We start from the raw sequence: 19,363 nt of genomic DNA, 5'->3' as shown, positions 1-19,363 counted from the left end.
AAAAAAAAACAAGAACAAAATATTATCTTTAGATGTATAAATAGATCACTTGCAATTCTGCTTCTGTGAATATGAAATCTGGTGTTCCTCAGGGATCCATTTTGGAACCCTTTAGGTTTTTTTGTGTTATAAATTATTTTTATTTGTAATGTTTTCTTTAGTGTTAGTTGCTAGCAGGAGACAAAACTCAGTGTTGGATTGGACATGTGACTGTTTGTTGACAAGAACCAAAATATATCAAACTTAATATATAAAACATCACCAGACTTTTCTTTAGCATTTTGACACTTCATTTTGAAACTACAGGGAACTCCCGACATAAATAGGTAGTCAGATGTCATTTCTGACATGTTAAACTTTGTCTTGCAATGCTGTGTCTGTGGTTACACCTTCAAAGTCACATTGAGTGTATTTCTACTAACATGTTGGATGTACTTCAGCATGAAGCGAACTCTCGATGCTAACTCCGGCTTTGGTGTCTGCATGCTCCCTGTCTCTCTCTTTGTGGACTTTTTCTTTAGAAGTCTCTTTGTTACTCAGTTGTGATTTCTGTTCTCTCATAGATTGTAGATGTGATGTGCATGTTGATGGATCAAGATGAACTAGCGGATTGTGTTTTAGCGTCTCCAGATTTCCTCCCACTTGATGTTTGAAAACTTGGTTGTAAACCAAGGAACTTTCAGGACATCATGAGTGATTCAGGGGGAAATTTGGCCCAATTTAACACAATTTGTGTTAAATGGTTGAATGTAGATACAGAAGTATGAAGAGCAAAAATTACAGAAGATGCATGATTGTGGAGAAACTTAATGGCTCAGTCACACTAGGGTGAAAATAGGATGGCAACCTCCTTGACCTCCTGGGTAATCCAGAGGTTAACTGTGTAACACCTTTAATCTGGGCAATCACAAGATGACTGTACAGGTCGCCTGGTAGGAAGCAACCTGTCTTGAAACGGTCGTATTCCAACTCGGACTGACTGCAATCACTCTCAAAAAAATTGGAGAAGATTGACAAATAAGATCTTGATAATGTATAAATGCAGACAGATTGCCAATATACTGAAGTCTGAGTCAGTCTGCACTGATAATTGCAATTCGTCTACAATCCATCACTTTGTAATAAGGACCTCAACTCAATTGGTTGCCAGCTGATTATAATCTGATTATATTCCTACAGAAAAGCAAGCTTGTGTGTACAGGTAAACTGCTGTGTTATTTGTGTTATTTTTAAATCTATGAGATGAATGTGTTTGTTTTACTTTCTGTGTTTGTTGATTGCAACAGATTTGTAATTTAAGCAAATGTATCCCAGTTAATTGCCGTATTATCACAGACAGATTGCATGTTATTGCCAACTTGACCCAATGTAATTGTAAACTGGTAGCAGACTGACTCCATCTTTTTGTTGTTTTAATGCTGTGTTGACACTTTGAAGCCAGCAACTGACTGAATGGTTGCAGACCTGGTCCCTTTTTTCCAAAGCAAATTTCCAAAGCAAATTCAAAAATTATTTCAGAGGCAAGGCAAGTTCATTGCACACTTTTGCAGTAATTAAGGTTGTGCCATGGTTTGTTTTCCTTAGTGTGACTGTAGCATTAAGCAGGTAGCAGATCTAGATGAAGACGATACTTGTGAGCATGACATTGTCTTGCTTTGATGGGTCGACTTATTTTGAAGTTCTGCTTTGTTGGGTTGGACCGATGCTTGGGTTCGGTACTGGCGTTATATGCAAAAGTGATTTGTGTGAATCTATCTTACTGAAGATAGACCATAACCATAACCCTAGCCCTTTTATTATTGCGTAGATATATGACAGAATAGGAACCTCAATAAGATTTCAGTTAGGCAAAAATGTCTAAAAACTACAACCCATCATTTTATCTGGGACTAAATCCAAAACAAAATGACTTGGTGCTTTTATGCAATTCAGTAAGTGACTGGAATAATTAATGTACAGTTTAGTTGGAAATTATCTATCGGAATTTCAGGACCAGGACCACGCCTCCAAACATGCTCCTTCCGGTTGTCATCTATATAGGTTCCCCCAGTTCTGCAAGCTGTTCATTCTGGTTTACGTGCCCCACCCTCCCTCCCTTCTTGTTCTCAGTTCTTTAACTTCTTCATTTCTATTTAGTACATGGGCATCTGCCAGGCCTGGGAGCCATCGCCAGTCCCCTTCGAGGCTTTCCCCAAACCGCAGCTCAATTCATGTCAAAGCATTCATTTTTACCCACTAAAACACTGTCAAATCTAAAATGAGGACGTGGGCCCAGCTAGTGAAATATTTTATTGTTGCCATGGTGCATCATAAAAAAAAACTAATACTGAAAGAGGCAATTATATTTGCTCATTCATCATAACCTGGAAATTTTGTTCACGCCAAAAAATGAAATGTGAGATCTAGTCTAGAATAAAATAGAATCCAACCTGTGGCCCTTTGCTGCATGTGTTCCCCTCTCTCTCTCCTGCCGCTTTCCTGTCACTCTTCACTGCTTCTATCAAAAAAGGCCCAAAAAAGAAATAATATTTCTAATTTTTGTCAGTAAAAATGAAGTGATTATTGATAACATTTAAATACTTTTTAAGAAAGATATTTGGTGTTTTACAGTATCAAATGTCTTAATATTTTAAGCATTGTGGCAGTTCACAAATTTGATCTAAAATAGACCATTTATTTATTTATTTATTTATTAATAACCACAGAACCATAGTTCAAGAAATGTATACAGGAAATGCTTTAAATAGAATATTCTACCTGCCCATGACTCTTAACTGTGGAACTAAAGTCTGAACCTTCAGCCTCTGGGGCGAAAATAGGCACAAACACTGAAAACCTCCAGTTCCTCTCATCTCTAGCAGAGGCTGCAATCACAGTATTCTAACATGGTGAGCGAAAGCTCCAGGCGATCCAGGAGAGAAGAACAACTGCTGCCTAGTCAAAAACCCTTAGCGATCCCTTATGTGTCAGGAGTATTGGAACAGTCGACACGCATTTTACTCTGAACACACTGCGCCAAAAATTAGGTCCCCTGGCACAAACAGTGTAATATAGTGTACCCTGTTAAGTCCCAGGAGGATTGCTGTGATTTATACTTGAGGGAAACAAACAACCTCTGGCGAAGTGGATGGCGCGACACAGAAGAGCTACCTCATCAAGCAGGACTTCACAGTCTGTTTACGCCTACAGGCCAGTGGACACTGTTTCAATGATGAGGATGTACACATCCTGGACAGGGAGGAACGCTGGTGTGAGCGCGGAGTCAAGGAGGCCATTTACATGAAAAGGGAAAGACCATCTCTGAATTGAAGACGGGGCCTAAGGGTACATCTGTCACCATCTTACAATACTGTGATTGTTACTGATGGCCATTGATCAGTTGTCATTGATCAAAGGTCTTTGATCAGTGGTTGTTGATCAATGGTCATGACAATTTGGATATTTATCATCAAGAAACTACGCTACATCCACATGAGCAGAATCAACTTTTTAGACTCCCGTGTTAAAACTTTACAGCAGAAACAAACATGCTTACAGCCTTATACACAAACTGTTTTCATCTCAAAAGGTGATTTCCCCTTCATAACAACTGTATTAAACTTATTACAAAAAAAACAAAAAAAAAACAACTTATTACATACTTATTACATATTGAAGAAGATTTTAGCAGTTTAAGTGGGGCACATATCAGGAGTCAGAGACAAATATGAAACTGTTAGGGGTGAAATTTTATATGTTGTTATAACCCCCATGTTTAAATTGTAATATGGCTTAAAATTTCTATTATTAGGGGTGTGGCCTCTTTGATTGTCAGGTATATGGAAACACAGGAAGGTGTAGCAGCTAGCTGTCTGCTAGGCTTCATCTCAGCTAATTGGAGTCCTTGAACTGAACCTCTGGATCGTGTCTGTTCTGCTGGAGCTTTTTGGGTTTAATGAGCAATTTACAAACGAACTGAAAACAAACCACACAGCAGGGGGAGATGCTACATTAAGGGGTAAAAACCTGCATCGGTCAAAGCCCAACATGAGCTAATGATGTGAATGAAGGAGGGGTCAGAAATCATCACAAGGACTTGACATGTTTGTATTTTATAGGAGCAAGACTGCTTTAAAGAAACGGAAGCTAACAAGGTAACGACGACTGCATGCAGCTTTCAGCCTGTGGGCTTCATCTTTCTGTGTGTGTGTGTGCGTGTGTTCACCACTAATACCATCCTTCAGCCAGAAAACAGTTTTATCCAGCAGTCTCCTGAGAAATTGAACCAACATTAACTGTGTACTCAGAGGGATTTCTGACTTTTGTGGGTGTTGAAAGGTTTGTTAATAAATTATTTCAGGTGCATGAAATTGCTCATGCTTTACCTTAGTGATGAACTCATTAATGCATTGCAAGAACTTCGACCTTTAGGTGGCAACAGATACATTTTTGCTCCATCTTATTATTACTATGGAGTAAGTGTTCCCTGTGCATTGTAGTACCTATGTGTTAATTACCTGTTTATGCTGGTTACCTGTAACAGTGTTTTAAGAACCAATGCAAAGTTTTTGGTGATCAACAAATGTAAAAGAAGTCTGAAGCCTAACGTTTCTGATACTGTCCAACTTTCTTCAAACTGCCATCTATCCACCTATCTTCTTAACCACCTTCCTAGTACCTATCTACCTACCTACCTAATTACCTCCCTACCTGTCTTCCTGCCTTACTATATGCCTACCTTCCTGACTCCCTTCCTTTCTACCTACCTATGTTACCCTTTCCCTCCCGAAATCCCTGTTATTCCCTTACTGCCTACCTAACTCTCTCCTTAATTACATCTATCTGCCTGCCTACCTCCCTTTTATCTTCATTATCTTTCTACCTTTCCTTCCTACCTCCACGTATACCTCTCTACGTTTCTTCTCATCTTCCTATCTACCTACCTGCCTTCTTCCGTCCCATCTTGCCTAACTGTCCTCTTGGCTATGTCCTTCCTACTTTCTACCTGCCTACCTATTTATGTTCCTACCTATTTCTCTTTCTTTCTACCTACTTACCTGCCTACCTGTGAGCTGGTGCTGTATAGACATAGGCCCATCTATCATTCAGGGCAATTGGATTGTATTACAGCAGTTTGTTCTTTATTTTTCTTGACTAATTTATTTAAACTTACTTAATTTAAAATTTTCCAGTTTAAAAAACTGACATTAGCAAGCTAGCTGTAGCTTAGCTACTCTGAATCAGGCGCTGGTTATTCTCTTGTGATAGCTGAAAATATGACTTGCACAGGGCAAGCTGGCCAGTGAGGCGCATGGATAAATGAGCTGACAGCATCAAGGCTTCTACACTGCTGCAGTGTGAGCTAAAGAAATGTTGCTGAGGTGAACTGAATATACAAGCCTGAGGGTTTCATAGAACCAACTGCGGGTTGTTTGGGGTGAAGAGATCTTCAGGTCCAACATTAGAGCTCATTAAAGGTTTTGTGCAGCAAACATCTGCCCGTATAGGACTTGGAGCTTTCGTTATCGGTGAGATTAAAAGCGAAATGTAAAGACGGTGGTGGGTGTCAGCCATTTGATAGTGTTTTTTTTGTGCTTTCAGCCCTGTGCAGCTGGACGACTTTGAGGCCTTCTTCAAAGACATGAGCAAGGACTCTGCCTACAAGTTCTCCTTGCAGTTCGAGGTACAACTTAAATCACGTCTTCTGAGACCAACAGGCCTGACGTTTGTTCTGAGAAGCAGAGGGAAGCATCTGAAACCCTCTGTGTTTTTTATATCATTTAACTTTGGTTCTGGTGACGTTTCTGTAGGAAAAACCAAAAGAGGAAGTGAATAAATGTCCCAAAATGACCTTGATAAGCTTCTAGGCTAGTGAGTGATGAAATAAAGTCTGCAAATAAAGTCTGATTTAGATCAGCAGGAGTGAATGCTGCTCTAATACATCGCCTGACGTTAGCAAGTGAGCAGGATCTTACATATTTCATCAGTTCACACATAATATTTAAATGTTTACAATTTAAATGAAATATGTCTTTTAGTTATATATTTATTCAGATGCATGGGTGTGCCTTTCAAGGGTGTTGGGCGACACTTCCCCTTACTTGGGAAAACAGCGAGATGCTTAATTATCATGTGGCGCCTGATTTTGTGTTTTTCTTTACGTAAATAAATACGGTCTAAACTGAAGCACAAAAAACTAAAACTGAAAATGAAATCAAATTTTTAAAAATGTTCCTCTAGCGCTCAAACTGCAGTGAGGCTTAAACCTTTTTCTGCATAGTGGGTGTGTCATCTGATTTTAGGGTGCTTTATTCCTCAGCCGTTCACAAGTAACAATCAAAACATGTCCTGTTAGAGCAGATTCGTGCTGGTAGGTAGCATGGCAACAGTGGTGGCTGCAGACGTGCTCGCAAGAGCATGGGATGGGTTTTCCTGTCGTATGGACACGTGCCACTCATTTGAAGGGAGACACATGCAGACATTATATAAAGTTTTCTATGTAAAACTTTATATTCATCCAGGTATTTTAAATTTTTGAATTCCTTAAAAAATACAGCGTTTTAAAATCTGATTAACTTTTGATACACCCAGTATTATACATTTATTCAAAGTGGATCCATTCCCCTTATTTCCACCTGCATTTTTTTACTGTTGACTGTTCAAGCAGCTATGCATGATTCACACTTCAGAATAATCCTTCTTTATCTGATGCCAAGATTCAGTTCAGTCGCTCTTTGAAACAACCCGTTTTAGCTCCTCTTCATTTAAACCAGCTTTCTAATTTGAAAATCTGACTCAGATTTAAATGATCCTCATCCTTAATTTTAGTACTGATGTTTTTTTTTCCAGGATCTAAAGAGCATCGGTTTGGATCTTTCCCATGATGCTGCTGACCTTCCCATCAACAGGCCCAAGAACAGATACACCAACATCCTCCCCTGTGAGTCTGCACTAACATGTATATATCTAGATTTAAATATCTAGATAAAAAAATACACAAGATCATCAGAACAAAGAGGAAGGCGGGGCCGGACTGAAAGCAACCCGCTGATCATGGGGAAACCATAAAATCAACCGTGAGCCTCCACTTTTACTGATTTATTGCCCAGAGAAAATTTACTTTCATTAGACGGTCTGTAATAAATGTGTAAAATGGAGCCTCGCGGTGCTTTTTCTCTGACTTAAAAATCCAGCTCGTCAGAGTTGTATTCTGAAACCAGCGCACACCACTAACTACAGTGAAGATGCCATTATTAAGTGCCTTTATAGAAATGGAGAGCTTTCATTTTTTCTGATTCTAAAGTCACGTGAGCGTTTGTGTTCCTCGGAGTACGAGGACAAGTTTTACTGTTTGGTGACGACCTGTAGTTTATCTTGGGACTAACGAGAGAAAATCTGCTCTAAGATGACTTCAGTCGGGTGAAGCTGATCTCGATGCACAATGACGAAGGTTCAGACTACATCAACGCCAATTACATACCCGTGAGTACATCCACAACACAAATGTGAGGAATTAGCATCCATTTGTTTTTCATCTCTTTTATAGTCCATGTTTTGCATGAATTACTTTTTTCTTCTGTGCTTGTGTTTGGATTCCAGGGCTACAGACACAATAAAGAGTACATCGCCACGCAGGGTCCGCTGCCTGAGACCCGCAATGACTTCTGGAAGATGGTTTTGCAGCAAAAATCCCCGATCATCGTCATGCTCACACAGTGCAGTGAACGGCGCCGGGTGAGACTTTATGTTTAATCAGTTTAACTCTTTGTAAGTGGAAAATCTGGAGGTTTCAAGCCGCTTTAAATTTTATACTTAAATCAAAAAAAATAACAGATACGTAAAAATAGACAGCCACGTAAAGATGACTCATTAGAATAAGTATTAAAAGACTGATTAATAAATAATGTTTTGAAGAAAAATTGTAGTAGCAAATACTTGCTAAAAATGGTTTTCGAAGGATTCTGATTTTTTGGTGTTTATTTATTGGTGTTTTATTCAGACTGAGCACAAGTAATGTGATTAACACAATCAACAGACAGTCACATTACACATATCCACCTATGGCTCAGCACAGAATCAACATCATCAGAAAATGATTCTTGTTTAATTAGAAGAATAAAAACAAATAAGATGTTGTGTTTTTTATTTGCATAATGAAATTATTAATGTCATATTTCTAAATTAGTATAAATAAGGGGAAAATACATACACACAAATATTTTGTGTTTGGGGGGGGATCTGAAGACGAAAATTTCTTTAAAAAAAATAAAGTAAAATGACAGAAGTTGCACAATTCTGCCCCCTGGTGGTCATTGTTAACTGTGGCTGTAATTTTCTTCATGTTTTCAGGTGAAGTGTGATCATTACTGGCCCTTCAATGAGGACCCTGTGATGTACGGTGAGGTCAGTGTAGAGTTGCTATCTGAAAGCGAGTCTCCAGAGTGGATCATCAGGAAGTTCAGACTTGGATATGTGAGTTTCTTTGACTTCCAAACGGCTACTGACAAAAGCTTCCAGTTAGTGCATTTATCGAACGTGAACTGTTACTGCCACCTGCAGGCTGATGAGAGTCAGGACGTCCTCCACCTGAACTACACCTCGTGGCCGGATCACGGCGTCCCCACGGTAAATGCCATCGAGAGCATCCTGCAGTTCGTCCATATCGTCCGCCAGCAGGCCAACAGGACCAAAGACCCCATCATCGTCCACTGCAGGTAAGGCCACTCCTTAAAAACATCTGCAGATATTTTATCTTGCTGTGACTCATCTGTTAGCGTCCTCTGGTGGATACATGGAAAATCTAAAATAAATCACCATTATTGAAACTTTTTGTCATTCCTGCTCATTAAATGAAATAAAATGAAACGGCGTACCCAGTGGTGGTGCAGTCTGATTATTTAAACAGAGAAGCAGTGCGCAAATGTCTTCAAAATAAAACATTAGTGCACAATATATGCCACTATTAATGGTTCTACAAACATGGGCTGGATTTTCTGGATGGTTGCAAAGATTCTAGGATCCTCGATGGAATTGGATCAAGTAAAAAACCGAACCCAGGTCCCAAGAATTAGTGATGTGGCAAAAAATTGGGGTTATTTAAAAGGAAGAAATGGTGGTTTGTGGGAATGTGTGAATCATTGAAGAGGTTCTTTCTGTAGCCCTTCCCTGATCTCAGTGTTTCTAACTTCAGGACCAGTAATCTGTGGAGCTGTGTAGCCATCTTAACACTAGAACCACGGACTGGATCATTTAGACTTATCATTTAGGTATTTTAAAAATCGTGTAAATCTGTCACATTCAAACCCCATCATCTTGTATTTCATGGCTTTTCCTAAAACCCTCAATCCACCAACTTCCTTAGATGTCACTTAAAACTTTTAGAGCCGTGGAGCGTTTCTTTGGTAGAAATACTTGGAACCATGTAGACTCTGACAGATGGGTATGTGCTCGACAGATGTTTAATGGTTTTCTATTGTAACTGAGACATAAAAAGTCCTCCTCTTGGTGTTTTCTGGTAGCCAATGAGGTCCATGTTTTTTCATATTGCTTCTGTATTAGAACCAGAACTGAGTCAGTTCTCCGTTAGTGGAAACTGACCCACCTGCCATTAACGTCCCAGTTTGCGTTCAGGTTTTATGAGCGGTTGGGTAATGTCCTCATTCTTTCTCGGAGTGAATTTATTTATCCAAGTTTGATTTCTGCAGGTTTGATTTTCTCAGAGCAGGAAGGCGACTCGTTTCCTGACAGTCTGAGCCATAAAAATGCAATTAGAGAGATGATGTAATGGCCATTATGATGTCCATTAGTGGACTAGCGACAGCAGCGATTTGGTTTCTAATGATGCCACCTGTGTGTGACAGTGCTGGAGTCGGCAGGACTGGGACCTTCATCGCTCTGGATCGCCTGATGCAGCACATCAGAGAGCATGAGTACGTGGACATCCTGGGCATGGTGTCGGAAATGCGATCGCATCGCCTGTCGATGGTTCAGACTGAGGTCAGACACTGGCACATCACACCAACACATACATGTGTAAATAAGACAGTTACTTGAAGAAGTCATTACGTGTCCACACTTTAGAAACCGTCAACTGGATTGCGCCAATGTGTCCTCAATGACCTGAATTTGTGATTGTGAGTATCAAAGGGTGGACGATTAGTTCAAACGTGTTTGTTGTCTGCAGGAGCAGTACGTGTTCATCCATCAGTGCGTCATGCTAATGTGGCAGAAGAAAAAGCAGCAGTCCATCACCTCGGACGTCATCTACGAGAATGCCAGCAAGACATAATGAGGACACCTCCAGACGTGAGTCCAACCCGAAGTATCAGGGCTCATCCCGATTCGCGACATGCTTTATGGTTATTCACGGTATAGAAAATGATTTAGAGCATCCATCCATCCTCATCTTTGTCGCGGGGGCTACACCCTTTTCCAGCTATTCTAGGGCGAGAGGCGGGGTTTACCCTGGTCAGGTCACATGTCTTTGGACTGTGGGTGGAAGCTGGAGTACCCGGAGAGAACCCTGCTAATCTTCATTGCTACCAATGATGATTAGCAACAACTTTCTAGAGGAAGTGGTTAAATGTCTTGGACTAATTTCAGTGAACCCTGTCAGGTCTGAGTCAAGCCAACCCTAAACTCTGTTATGAAGAAAAGTTTTTTTTAAGTGTATAAATATAAATGCCATGGTCTGATAGCTGTCTACCTCAGAAACTAATCTGTGATAAAAAAGTTTGACCTTAAATTTAAATTGAATTTATCTCTGCATCCATCATCTTCTTGTTGATCCAAACGAATGTCTTTGTGTTTTAGACTAAATCCTCCCTTTGTGCTTAAACCCTTCTGCTTGTTTTGCAGGCTGTGAACACACCCCAACCTCCTGTGCTTCAGGCATCCATTCTCTGCAGAAGAAGACTCGCTTCATCATCAGTATCAAAAACAAAAAAACAACATAGAACATCTGGGCGAGAGAAAACTATTATCAGTCTCTTTCTTTGAATTGGTGTTAAAGCATGGGATGGAGTTTTGCCTTAAGGAGCCTTCACTGACTGACCAACATGTTCAACCACAGCCCTGCCCTCTGAACTGGACTGACTCACACCAACGTGGGCTCGGAGGAGCGTTGACAAGCAGCAGTTGTTGAGGCAACGAGTCGGTGGAACGGAGTCAGTGGTTTTTCATTTTTATTTATGTTTTTAATCTCAGGAGTCGCTGTAAAACCAGCAAGCACACTGGCCTCCCCTTCAAACCTTTGTTTTAGGTTCAGGTTTTGCTTTGCCCGTCGTCTTGCACGGTGCAGCTTTCCTGGCTTTTTGGGGCGTAGGAGTCGGCGGCGGTAGATTTCATCGTTACGCACTGCCACACCTACCGCACACGTCGATAATTAAAAACCCCAATGGCTCGAGCTCGCTGATTAACTGCCAGGACTGCTGCACAGGAAGAACCCAGCAAACATTCACTAAAGAGCGAACCCAAGATGAGCACAAATCGGATGTTTGGAGACACTTACGTCATCTTTCCATCATGGCTGCATATGCCAAACTTCAGAAGTGAAAAATGAGGAACTTTTCAGATTTCTGCTCCAAATTACGGCAGAAAAATATCATCATCATAACACTATCCGAACTTTATCATGATCAACCCTAGCGGTGTGAATGTTTGCTAGGTCTGTACAACAAGAGGGCACAAACGAGTCGAGGGGAACGCCGTACCCACGCTGCCATCCGTCGCCGCTCGGCGTGTTTGAGGCCAGTTTAGAAGCTAGAGACTGTGGTTGTAGAGCTGTAGTTTGTATTTGCACTGAGGCCTCTGAGCTGCTGAACAAGAAGGGAAGCATTTTGCTGCTGCTTCCCACCGTGGGCGACCAGCACGCAGTCACCATGCTTGGAGCTGTAGATTAACGTTAGGACTACTGTAGAGCTTTGGACTGTCCGATCGGGCTGGCAGAGGAAAAGGACCGTATCCGACAGCATGGACATCGGAGACAGAATCTCTCAAGTTTCCCCGTTACTGGCCCGAAGTCACAGAAACATATCTGCTCAGCATATCAGCAGAGCTCATCTGGGTCCCACATAAATTGATTTTTCACCGTCTAGAAGTGCAGTCAGTTATTGCACAACTACAAATTATACCTTTGAATCTGGACTAGAAAGTATAAATACATAAGTTACAAAAATATCTGCATTTCAACGTCCCGATGCAGTCAGTGGTTTTCTTATACATGCCCACAGTGACTTCCTATAAAGAAGTACTACACCGATAAACGTTTAGCGTACATTTCACTGGACGTCACGTGTGATCCAGCGTTTGTAGTGCAACAAAACAGAATGTACGCATCCTGTAAGTATCTTTGACAGTTTAAAAGAAACTTCCTTCACAACGGTTTGTTTTCTCGTTCATTTTGAACTCTAAGCTTTTCTATTTAATTACAGATTTTTTTGTAGTATTTTCAATGAGTAAAACACCCAAAATTTAATCATTAGCATTTTATGTAGTATTTCCTACCTTTTTACCATGTCACATACTACAGTCTAGTATGTATTAGACTAAAAGTATTTTAAACATGTGCATTTCACTAAAATGCATTTTGTTGGGTTTTGTTTTTGCCACAGTTTAACATTTTGAAAGGATTTTTCGGGCATTATAAGAAAACCAGTGAGCACGGACATTTAATAAAAAACACCACAGTTCAGGTTTTTGCTGGTTTTGGGCCCCTGGTGTCGGTTTGCGAATGGCTGAGACAGACTCATCAAATTCGATCTGTACAGAAAAGTATTGAAGCATCAGTGTCTGCTAGTTAGATCAGATTCTATTCAGCGATTTAGTTTTCATTGTTCATCTTTCTACTGAGTATTTCACATGAAGGGCAGAAGAATATTCACATTTCCATCATTCCTCAATGATTGTAGAGAATGTCTACTGAGCAGATGAGTGGTCGACTTCAATGAACCCAAAGTTTTACACTCGATTCAGGACATACAGGGTGTCGTCAAAATAAGAGCTCAACTCTGGGGGACGGGAGTATAATCATTTGGGATAGCTATGACTTTGGAATGAATCACAAAAGCTGGTTGAACAATCCAAATAAAAGATTTGGTAAAATGCTAAAAAATTTCATCAAGCTTATAAAATGTATAACACAAACTCTGCACTTCCTACTGTCTACAATCAAAATTTATTGTTATTTTAGAAAGTGTACTGCAACATACATGGTGGGAAAGGTGGAGCGCATTTCAGATGACTGAAATCAAAATTCAATTTGATTTCATACCAAACTGAATTGTAGTTTTTTTTCCCATAATAATTACATTTTGGCACATCGAGCAAAGCTTTTAAATTGCTTTGCTAGTTATTCCCATAATGAATACTAAACCAGGTAACTCTCACTTAATGCTGAAGTACAGATTTTTATTTTGACGACACCTTGCATTAAGTTTGTGCAAATATTTCAGTAATTAATGAATGTTTAAAAAGGCCACTGGCCACTTGTGAAATGATTCATCTTTGTGGCCTTGTGCTTACCACACCTGAAGTCTTTGCCTGTCAGCCGTCTCAGATCCTCAACGGTTGGGTACTTCGGTTCAGTCGCCGCTCGATCTGAAATAGTTTCCATGTCACTCTTAGATATCAGATGTACTGTACATACTACTACTACTGCTTAACTATTCTGTTTCTACTCGTCATTGCAAAGTTATTCTTGTGGAGATGTTGCTTTAGAAGTTTGTTTTTTAAAAGTTGTTGTAAATGTGAATCATCTTTCTCTGAGCTCAGAGCTGAATTCTCGCCGGCGCCGTTTCTTAAGCCTCAGCGTTTAGAAGCGTGACGTGGACGTGGAGGATGCATCTGGGGTCTGAGAAATGCACTTTGGTATGACTGTCAAAAAAAGATTTTTAAAAACTGACAGAACTTGCAGACAGTTTTGTGAAGCTCAGCACTGAAACTCTTCTACAGTTCTTTCTTGCTTAGTGTGTGTCCAGTCGAACTCGTACGTCATTGGTGCCATTATTGTGCATTGTGTCACTTACAGTTTGAAGGATGATCCCGAGCTTGGGTCACCGTCACAGAGTTTTACTGTGTGTGTTGGAACAAAATAAAAATGTTGCAGTAAAAACAGTGTGTGCTAAGTATAACTGTATGATCTTACATAATAATTTAGGATACCATCATGTGTGTTGGCATAATGGCGATATAATTTTTAAATACAATAGTTATGAATACATAGATTTACATAGCACCATGAATATAAAACAGTAGCTCTTTTGAACAACAAGGTCCTGAGTACTACTTAAGGGAAAATTAAAATCAGAAGGTCGCCAACTGAAACGTCAACTTTATGGAGTACAATGTGCCACAATATATGATTCTAGCTTTTCTGACCATCTCACTGTACCGTATTTTCCGCACTATAAGACGCACTTAAAATCCTTTAACTTTCTCAAAAATCAACAGTGCACCTTATGTATGAATTGTGTTTGTGCTTACTGACCTCGAAACAATTTTATGTGGTACACGGCACTCAAAAATGTTTTAGTACGACTTTGGTAAGCTACGAAACCGGACCGCTTGATGGATTGTCGAAACATTACGGCTACCGTAGTCAGGAGCCTCGAGGACTCTGAGTATCTGGGTCCAAAACTCCGTCGCTTCAGGTCCCAAAGTCAAATAAACACTGTGGCATCACTGAGAGTTAAAAACCGTCTAAATCTTTAATAAAATGATCAGCGTTGCTGCTTTACCAGGTGTAACAATTAAGTTTGACATCCAGGCATCCATGAAAACAGAATTTATTAAATTTAACAGTTAGAAGTTAGCAGGAAGTTAGCTCGCTAGTTTCCACCTAAACATGATATAGCATGTTCTGACTGAGAGATTTCTGAAAAAATTAAAACGTACAGCTCTGCAATCACTTCCAACATAAACAAAGACAGAAAACTAAAAAGCAGTGACGTTTGTAGGGTTACTGAAGTTGGACTAGCTGGTATATAATGATGTGCTACGTGATGTACCTGGTAGCGACACGGCTATGTTAGCATAAACACAGTGAAGCTGGAGGCAGTGTTGGTCGAGTTACTTTAAAAAAGTAATCAGTAACTAATTACTGATTACTTCCCGCAAAAAGTAATCCCATTACTTTACTGATTACAAAAATAATTAGTTACTTAGTTACTTTTTAAAAACATGATTTACAACCTGAATAGGTAATAAAGCAATAGATCTTTCAGCCCAATTCTACACGGTGGGCCATTTATAGGGATACACCGTAATAAAATGGGAATGGTTGGTGATATTAAAGTCCTGTTTGTGGCAAACTCCTCAAGATGGGTGGTGACCATGGTGGCCATTTAGAAGTCGGCCATCTTGGATACAACTTTTGTTTTTTTTCCCAGTAGGAAGAGGGCCATGTGGCACATCAAAGTTATTGGTAATGACAAGAAAAACAATGGTGTGCTTGGTTTAACAGGGTCTAACCCTGTTAAACCAAGCACACCATTTTTAAGTACAGGTACTTAAACGTAAGTACCTGTACGTTTTTTTACATAATCCATCATATAAAATGTAATGTAAAATGAAAAAGTCTGTTTTTAAAACTTGTTTTATTAGTTTTAATCTTTTAACTTTATGCATCAAGCAAAAATTTAATTATATGCAACATTCTCTGACTGGAAGAAATTTGTTGAACATTTAAACCTTTTTGCACATTCCAGCATATAAAATAAAATAGTTTTTTGTGTTTACACTCACTCTTTCAAATAGATGCGAGTAAAACACAGCAGAAAATAAAGAAAGTCAAAGACTCAGCGGTCCTGTTGCTCTATTTTCACCAGTATAGCAGGAGTGAGGCAGGCAGAGGTTTGCCCTGGTGCAGGTGTGTCGCAACGGTCAGTGGAAGGATCCGGGAGTTTCCCATTCTGTGGCAGCGTACTCTGTGCTTGCTCTGAAGTTTAGGGTGTTTTTCGCTGTAAAAAGTTTTCTTCACATGCAGTGAACAGCGGACGCTAATGTTTTTGTCACTTTTTACGGAATCAAACTCAAAGTAAGGTCAGTACTTCCACGCTTTAAACGCTGCACGGTCATACTCTCTCCCGCACTTGTCATATTATCCATTGTTGATCTGCACACAGCTGTTGCCACGAATGTCGCACTCGTTTACGTCATTCTCATGAGACACTCTCGCAAAAAAATAAATAAATCATGGCTTTAGTAACGCAGCGTGCTTACAGGAAAGCAACAGTAATCTAATTACCTTTTTTGCAATACAATCCCTTACTTTACTCATTACTTGAAAAAGTAATCAGATTACAGTTACGTTACTTGTAACACGTTACTGCCCATCTCTGGCTGGAGAATGAACGCTAACTTTTTTCCACTCGATAAAACTTAACGTGAGGGTTCCTGATGGTTGGGGACAAATGCAATCGCATTGGAGGATGCTGTAAATGGACCAAACTTCAGTCAGGAGAAGAACTGAGATAATCCATACACAATACGAGGTTAGTCATTAATATACTGCAACAACACGGGAATAGAGCAGCTGCGAGAGAATTCATCATTAATGAATCAATGGAACGGAAGTGGAGGAAGCAAGAAGAATTAGTTGAGTAAAGTTTGACTTTTTTGAAAGTTTTAAAGTTTGACTGTTTTGTTTCGCTTAATCCAGTGCGCCTAATGGTCTGAAAAATACAGTATTTAAATAAAGAATGAATTTAAAATTTGAACTTTGCTGTGAAATGAATCTCTGAAAAAAAGATGGCTCAGAAGCAGACGTGAAGATTACAGGAAAAAAAAAAAAAAAAAAAAAAGGCTCCATGATGACATTAAAAAAAAAAATGCTTTTAGTAAATGTTTTATTGCAGAATGAGCAGATTTACATGGAAAAGGCACGAAGAAAACTATACACGTACAAATGAACTCTAACCTTTCCTCCTGATTGGCCTCTATACATCTGTTTGGGTAAAACTACACTACGTACACTTTTACTGTTCTCTCATTAGCAACAAGCAATTCTCCATAAACTGAACTACTCTGCTTTAATCATTATTTGTATTACAGTGCTGTGCTACAGTTCAGACAAAGACAAAACTTTCCTTCAGAAGATTAAGTGCATAAGTGGAAACAAAATCAATACAATCAATGCCACAGTGAGTACAGGCTCATTTCTGTACATTTCCTTTTCTATGAGCATTTACATCTTTCATTTACAGTGTTTTCAGGCTGCTTGTACAAACAGAAACAGTCTGCATGTTTTTACTTTATTTACTGCTCACTGATCTGAACATCTTCTGTTGTTGATTTTTGGCGGTAAATTCTCAAACAATAGCCAGTGTTCAAATAATGTCTGAGCGTGCTCGTGACCAGCACGAACCAATCCAGTCACAGCGGGAACCATCACACCCGTGACTGTTAGAGCACATCATCGCTTCAGTCCCAGTGGTCACCTCACTGATTGGGTTGGGTGGTTTTCAGAGTGATCAAAAAGGACAGATTTTTCACATTAAAAGCCTTTTAAGAAAACAGATTACACCCTTTTCAACTTTTAATGTGAAAGGTCTGGACTCCTTAGTGTGAGTCGTTATTGTGATCCAGTTCAAAATCAAGTCCATGTGAATGTGTGCGTGTAACCTTTAAAATGTGAACTTAAACCTGTGAACTTCCTGTCCCACAGGGGGCGCACTCGAGCTCATCCAAACAGAATGAAACTCTGTGGAGCTGAAGAACAAAAATGCTGATTTTTCTGGGGTAAAATTTTTTCTTTTCCATCAGGTTTTCGATAGAGTATACATAGTTCAATTTGTAGATTTCCCCCCCCCCCCCATTTTTTTCACGAGGAGGCTGATAGTAATGGCAATTACTAAACCTGAATATAGTCAGCAATCGCTGGCATCACATCACCTGCAGCTCGAACAGGTAAGATGACCAATGAGACAGAAACATGAGGCTACCTGTTGCTTTGGACGGGGCGTGATGAGTTCAGCTACATTCATTTTGTGTTTTTACCCTCAGAACAAAGTCAAAGAAAGACTTTCAGATCTGAGCCATTACAAACACCTCAGCTGCTTCGGCTTGTTTCATTGGTTGTTACCTCTGCCTGAAAAACAACAGCATTTTTATTCATGTGCAAAAATGCTGATTACCAAATATCATTTCCTTGTAAGAAATCTGATCACTCACTCTGTGACAGATGTTCTTCATAAGTTATTTCTATAAAGTTATGTGCATTTCATTTTGCTTCTAGTTTTAAAATAATCCGAGAAAATGAAATCCCATCAAATAACTCTCAAAAACATTTAAATGTATATTTATCAGTCTGTTAGCATAGATGATAGAATAATATTCATTTAGTGAATTTCATTTTTGTAACAAGCAGTCAGGCATGTCTAAAGTACCAGGCTCAGTTTTAGCCTCTCCGTGATCTCACTGTGCCCAGGCACAGAGGGAATAATCCACGTGTGCAGGGTCAATCCCTCTTTGGAAATAAAAACACAGGATCAGCACTTCCTGTTTGCTTTTAGCCTTTTCCACAATCTTAACTCAAAAGACATAAATCCTGAATGTCTCGGCTCCACGAGTCTTCTTAGAGTGCAGTGTGTTTACATCATTACATCATGAAACGCTCCTATGTGTGACCTGACCGCAGTGATGGAGCGGAGAGGACCGGGCGCGGCACTGATGTTAATACTGCGAGGCTTTGCTTTGGAAACGGTGAGCAAACAGCTTTTCACCAACTAAACGAGTCCCCAAAGTGTTCATGTGAACTCCAGGCAAACATGGCAGAATATTGTGTGTGTGGCAGTCCGGTGGGCGGTCGGTTTGTTTCTATGGAGATGAGCTGAGGAGTTCCTGTCTACGCCGCATGATCTCCACGAACGCCGCGCGGTCGGCCGCTGCCTGAGGATTGAGAGAGCAGCAGGCTGCGGTTTGAAAAAAAGGATAAGGTACAGCAGAGGGAGGGAAGAGGAAGGGAGGAAGGAAGGAGAGGAGCTGGGTGGAGCTCAGTGGGCGCCGCCTTCATCGAAAGACTCCACCCCTGAATCACAGGTGCTGGCTGCCAGTTTCTCCTGCCGCCTCCTCATGATCTCCTGCAGCTCGGAGCCTGCACTCTTCTGGAGACGCAGACGAAACAGAGACATGAACAAACACTCATCAGGACACAAACGCACATTTGATCTCGGGAAACTCTCGAGCGCCGCCTCGTGAGACGAGCCCATTTAGACAGCCTGCCTGACTCACTGCAGTTTAGTTTTCCACCAATAATCACGCACTAAAACCACTTTGTTTTTGCTGAGCTTTACTGAAACAGAGTGTTCCTCTCCACAGATTACAGGTGGCCATCCAAGGGTAAAGGGAAATTTAAGAGAAAAAAAAAAAAATTCTCCATGAACTTGAA

The 19,363-nt window shown here is 40.2% G+C and overlaps 2 protein-coding genes across 7 annotated transcripts in view; one reads left to right on the top strand and one right to left on the bottom strand.

The window, feature by feature from the left end:
- Positions 1-14,089, top strand: part of ptpro (protein tyrosine phosphatase receptor type O) — a 45,204-nt gene extending 31,115 nt beyond the window's left edge. For 2 of the 3 annotated variants that reach the window (XM_085385902.1, XM_085385901.1), the window contains 10 exons: positions 4,098-4,133; positions 5,581-5,662; positions 6,829-6,919; positions 7,385-7,461; positions 7,579-7,713; positions 8,329-8,451; positions 8,539-8,693; positions 9,840-9,975; positions 10,163-10,284; positions 10,837-14,089. In XM_085385902.1, coding sequence (XP_085242028.1) covers positions 4,098-4,133; positions 5,581-5,662; positions 6,829-6,919; positions 7,385-7,461; positions 7,579-7,713; positions 8,329-8,451; positions 8,539-8,693; positions 9,840-9,975; positions 10,163-10,267 — 940 coding nt within the window. In that variant the 3' untranslated portion in view covers positions 10,268-10,284; positions 10,837-14,089. The remainder of the gene's footprint in view (positions 1-4,097; positions 4,134-5,580; positions 5,663-6,828; positions 6,920-7,384; positions 7,462-7,578; positions 7,714-8,328; positions 8,452-8,538; positions 8,694-9,839; positions 9,976-10,162; positions 10,285-10,836) is intronic. The other variant, XM_085385903.1, reaches the window with a different exon arrangement.
- Positions 14,090-16,812: 2,723 nt separating this feature from the next.
- eps8a (EGFR pathway substrate 8a, signaling adaptor) overlaps positions 16,813-19,363 on the bottom strand; it is a 29,523-nt gene continuing 26,972 nt past the window's right edge. For all 4 annotated transcript variants that reach the window (XM_085386514.1, XM_085386515.1, XM_085386518.1 and 1 more), the window contains exon 21: positions 16,813-19,079. In XM_085386514.1, the coding sequence (XP_085242640.1) occupies positions 18,969-19,079 (111 nt within the window). In that variant the 3' untranslated portion in view covers positions 16,813-18,968. The remainder of the gene's footprint in view (positions 19,080-19,363) is intronic.

The sequence above is a fragment of the Rhamphochromis longiceps genome, linkage group LG17, assembly GCF_057381845.1.
Source record: "Rhamphochromis longiceps isolate RC_006_pf linkage group LG17, R_longiceps_female_GT1.1, whole genome shotgun sequence".
In the NCBI taxonomy this organism is placed as follows: Eukaryota; Metazoa; Chordata; class Actinopteri; order Cichliformes; family Cichlidae; genus Rhamphochromis; species Rhamphochromis longiceps.
Note: the sequence above shows the minus strand (reverse complement) of the source record. Positions and strands in the feature narration are given on the sequence as shown.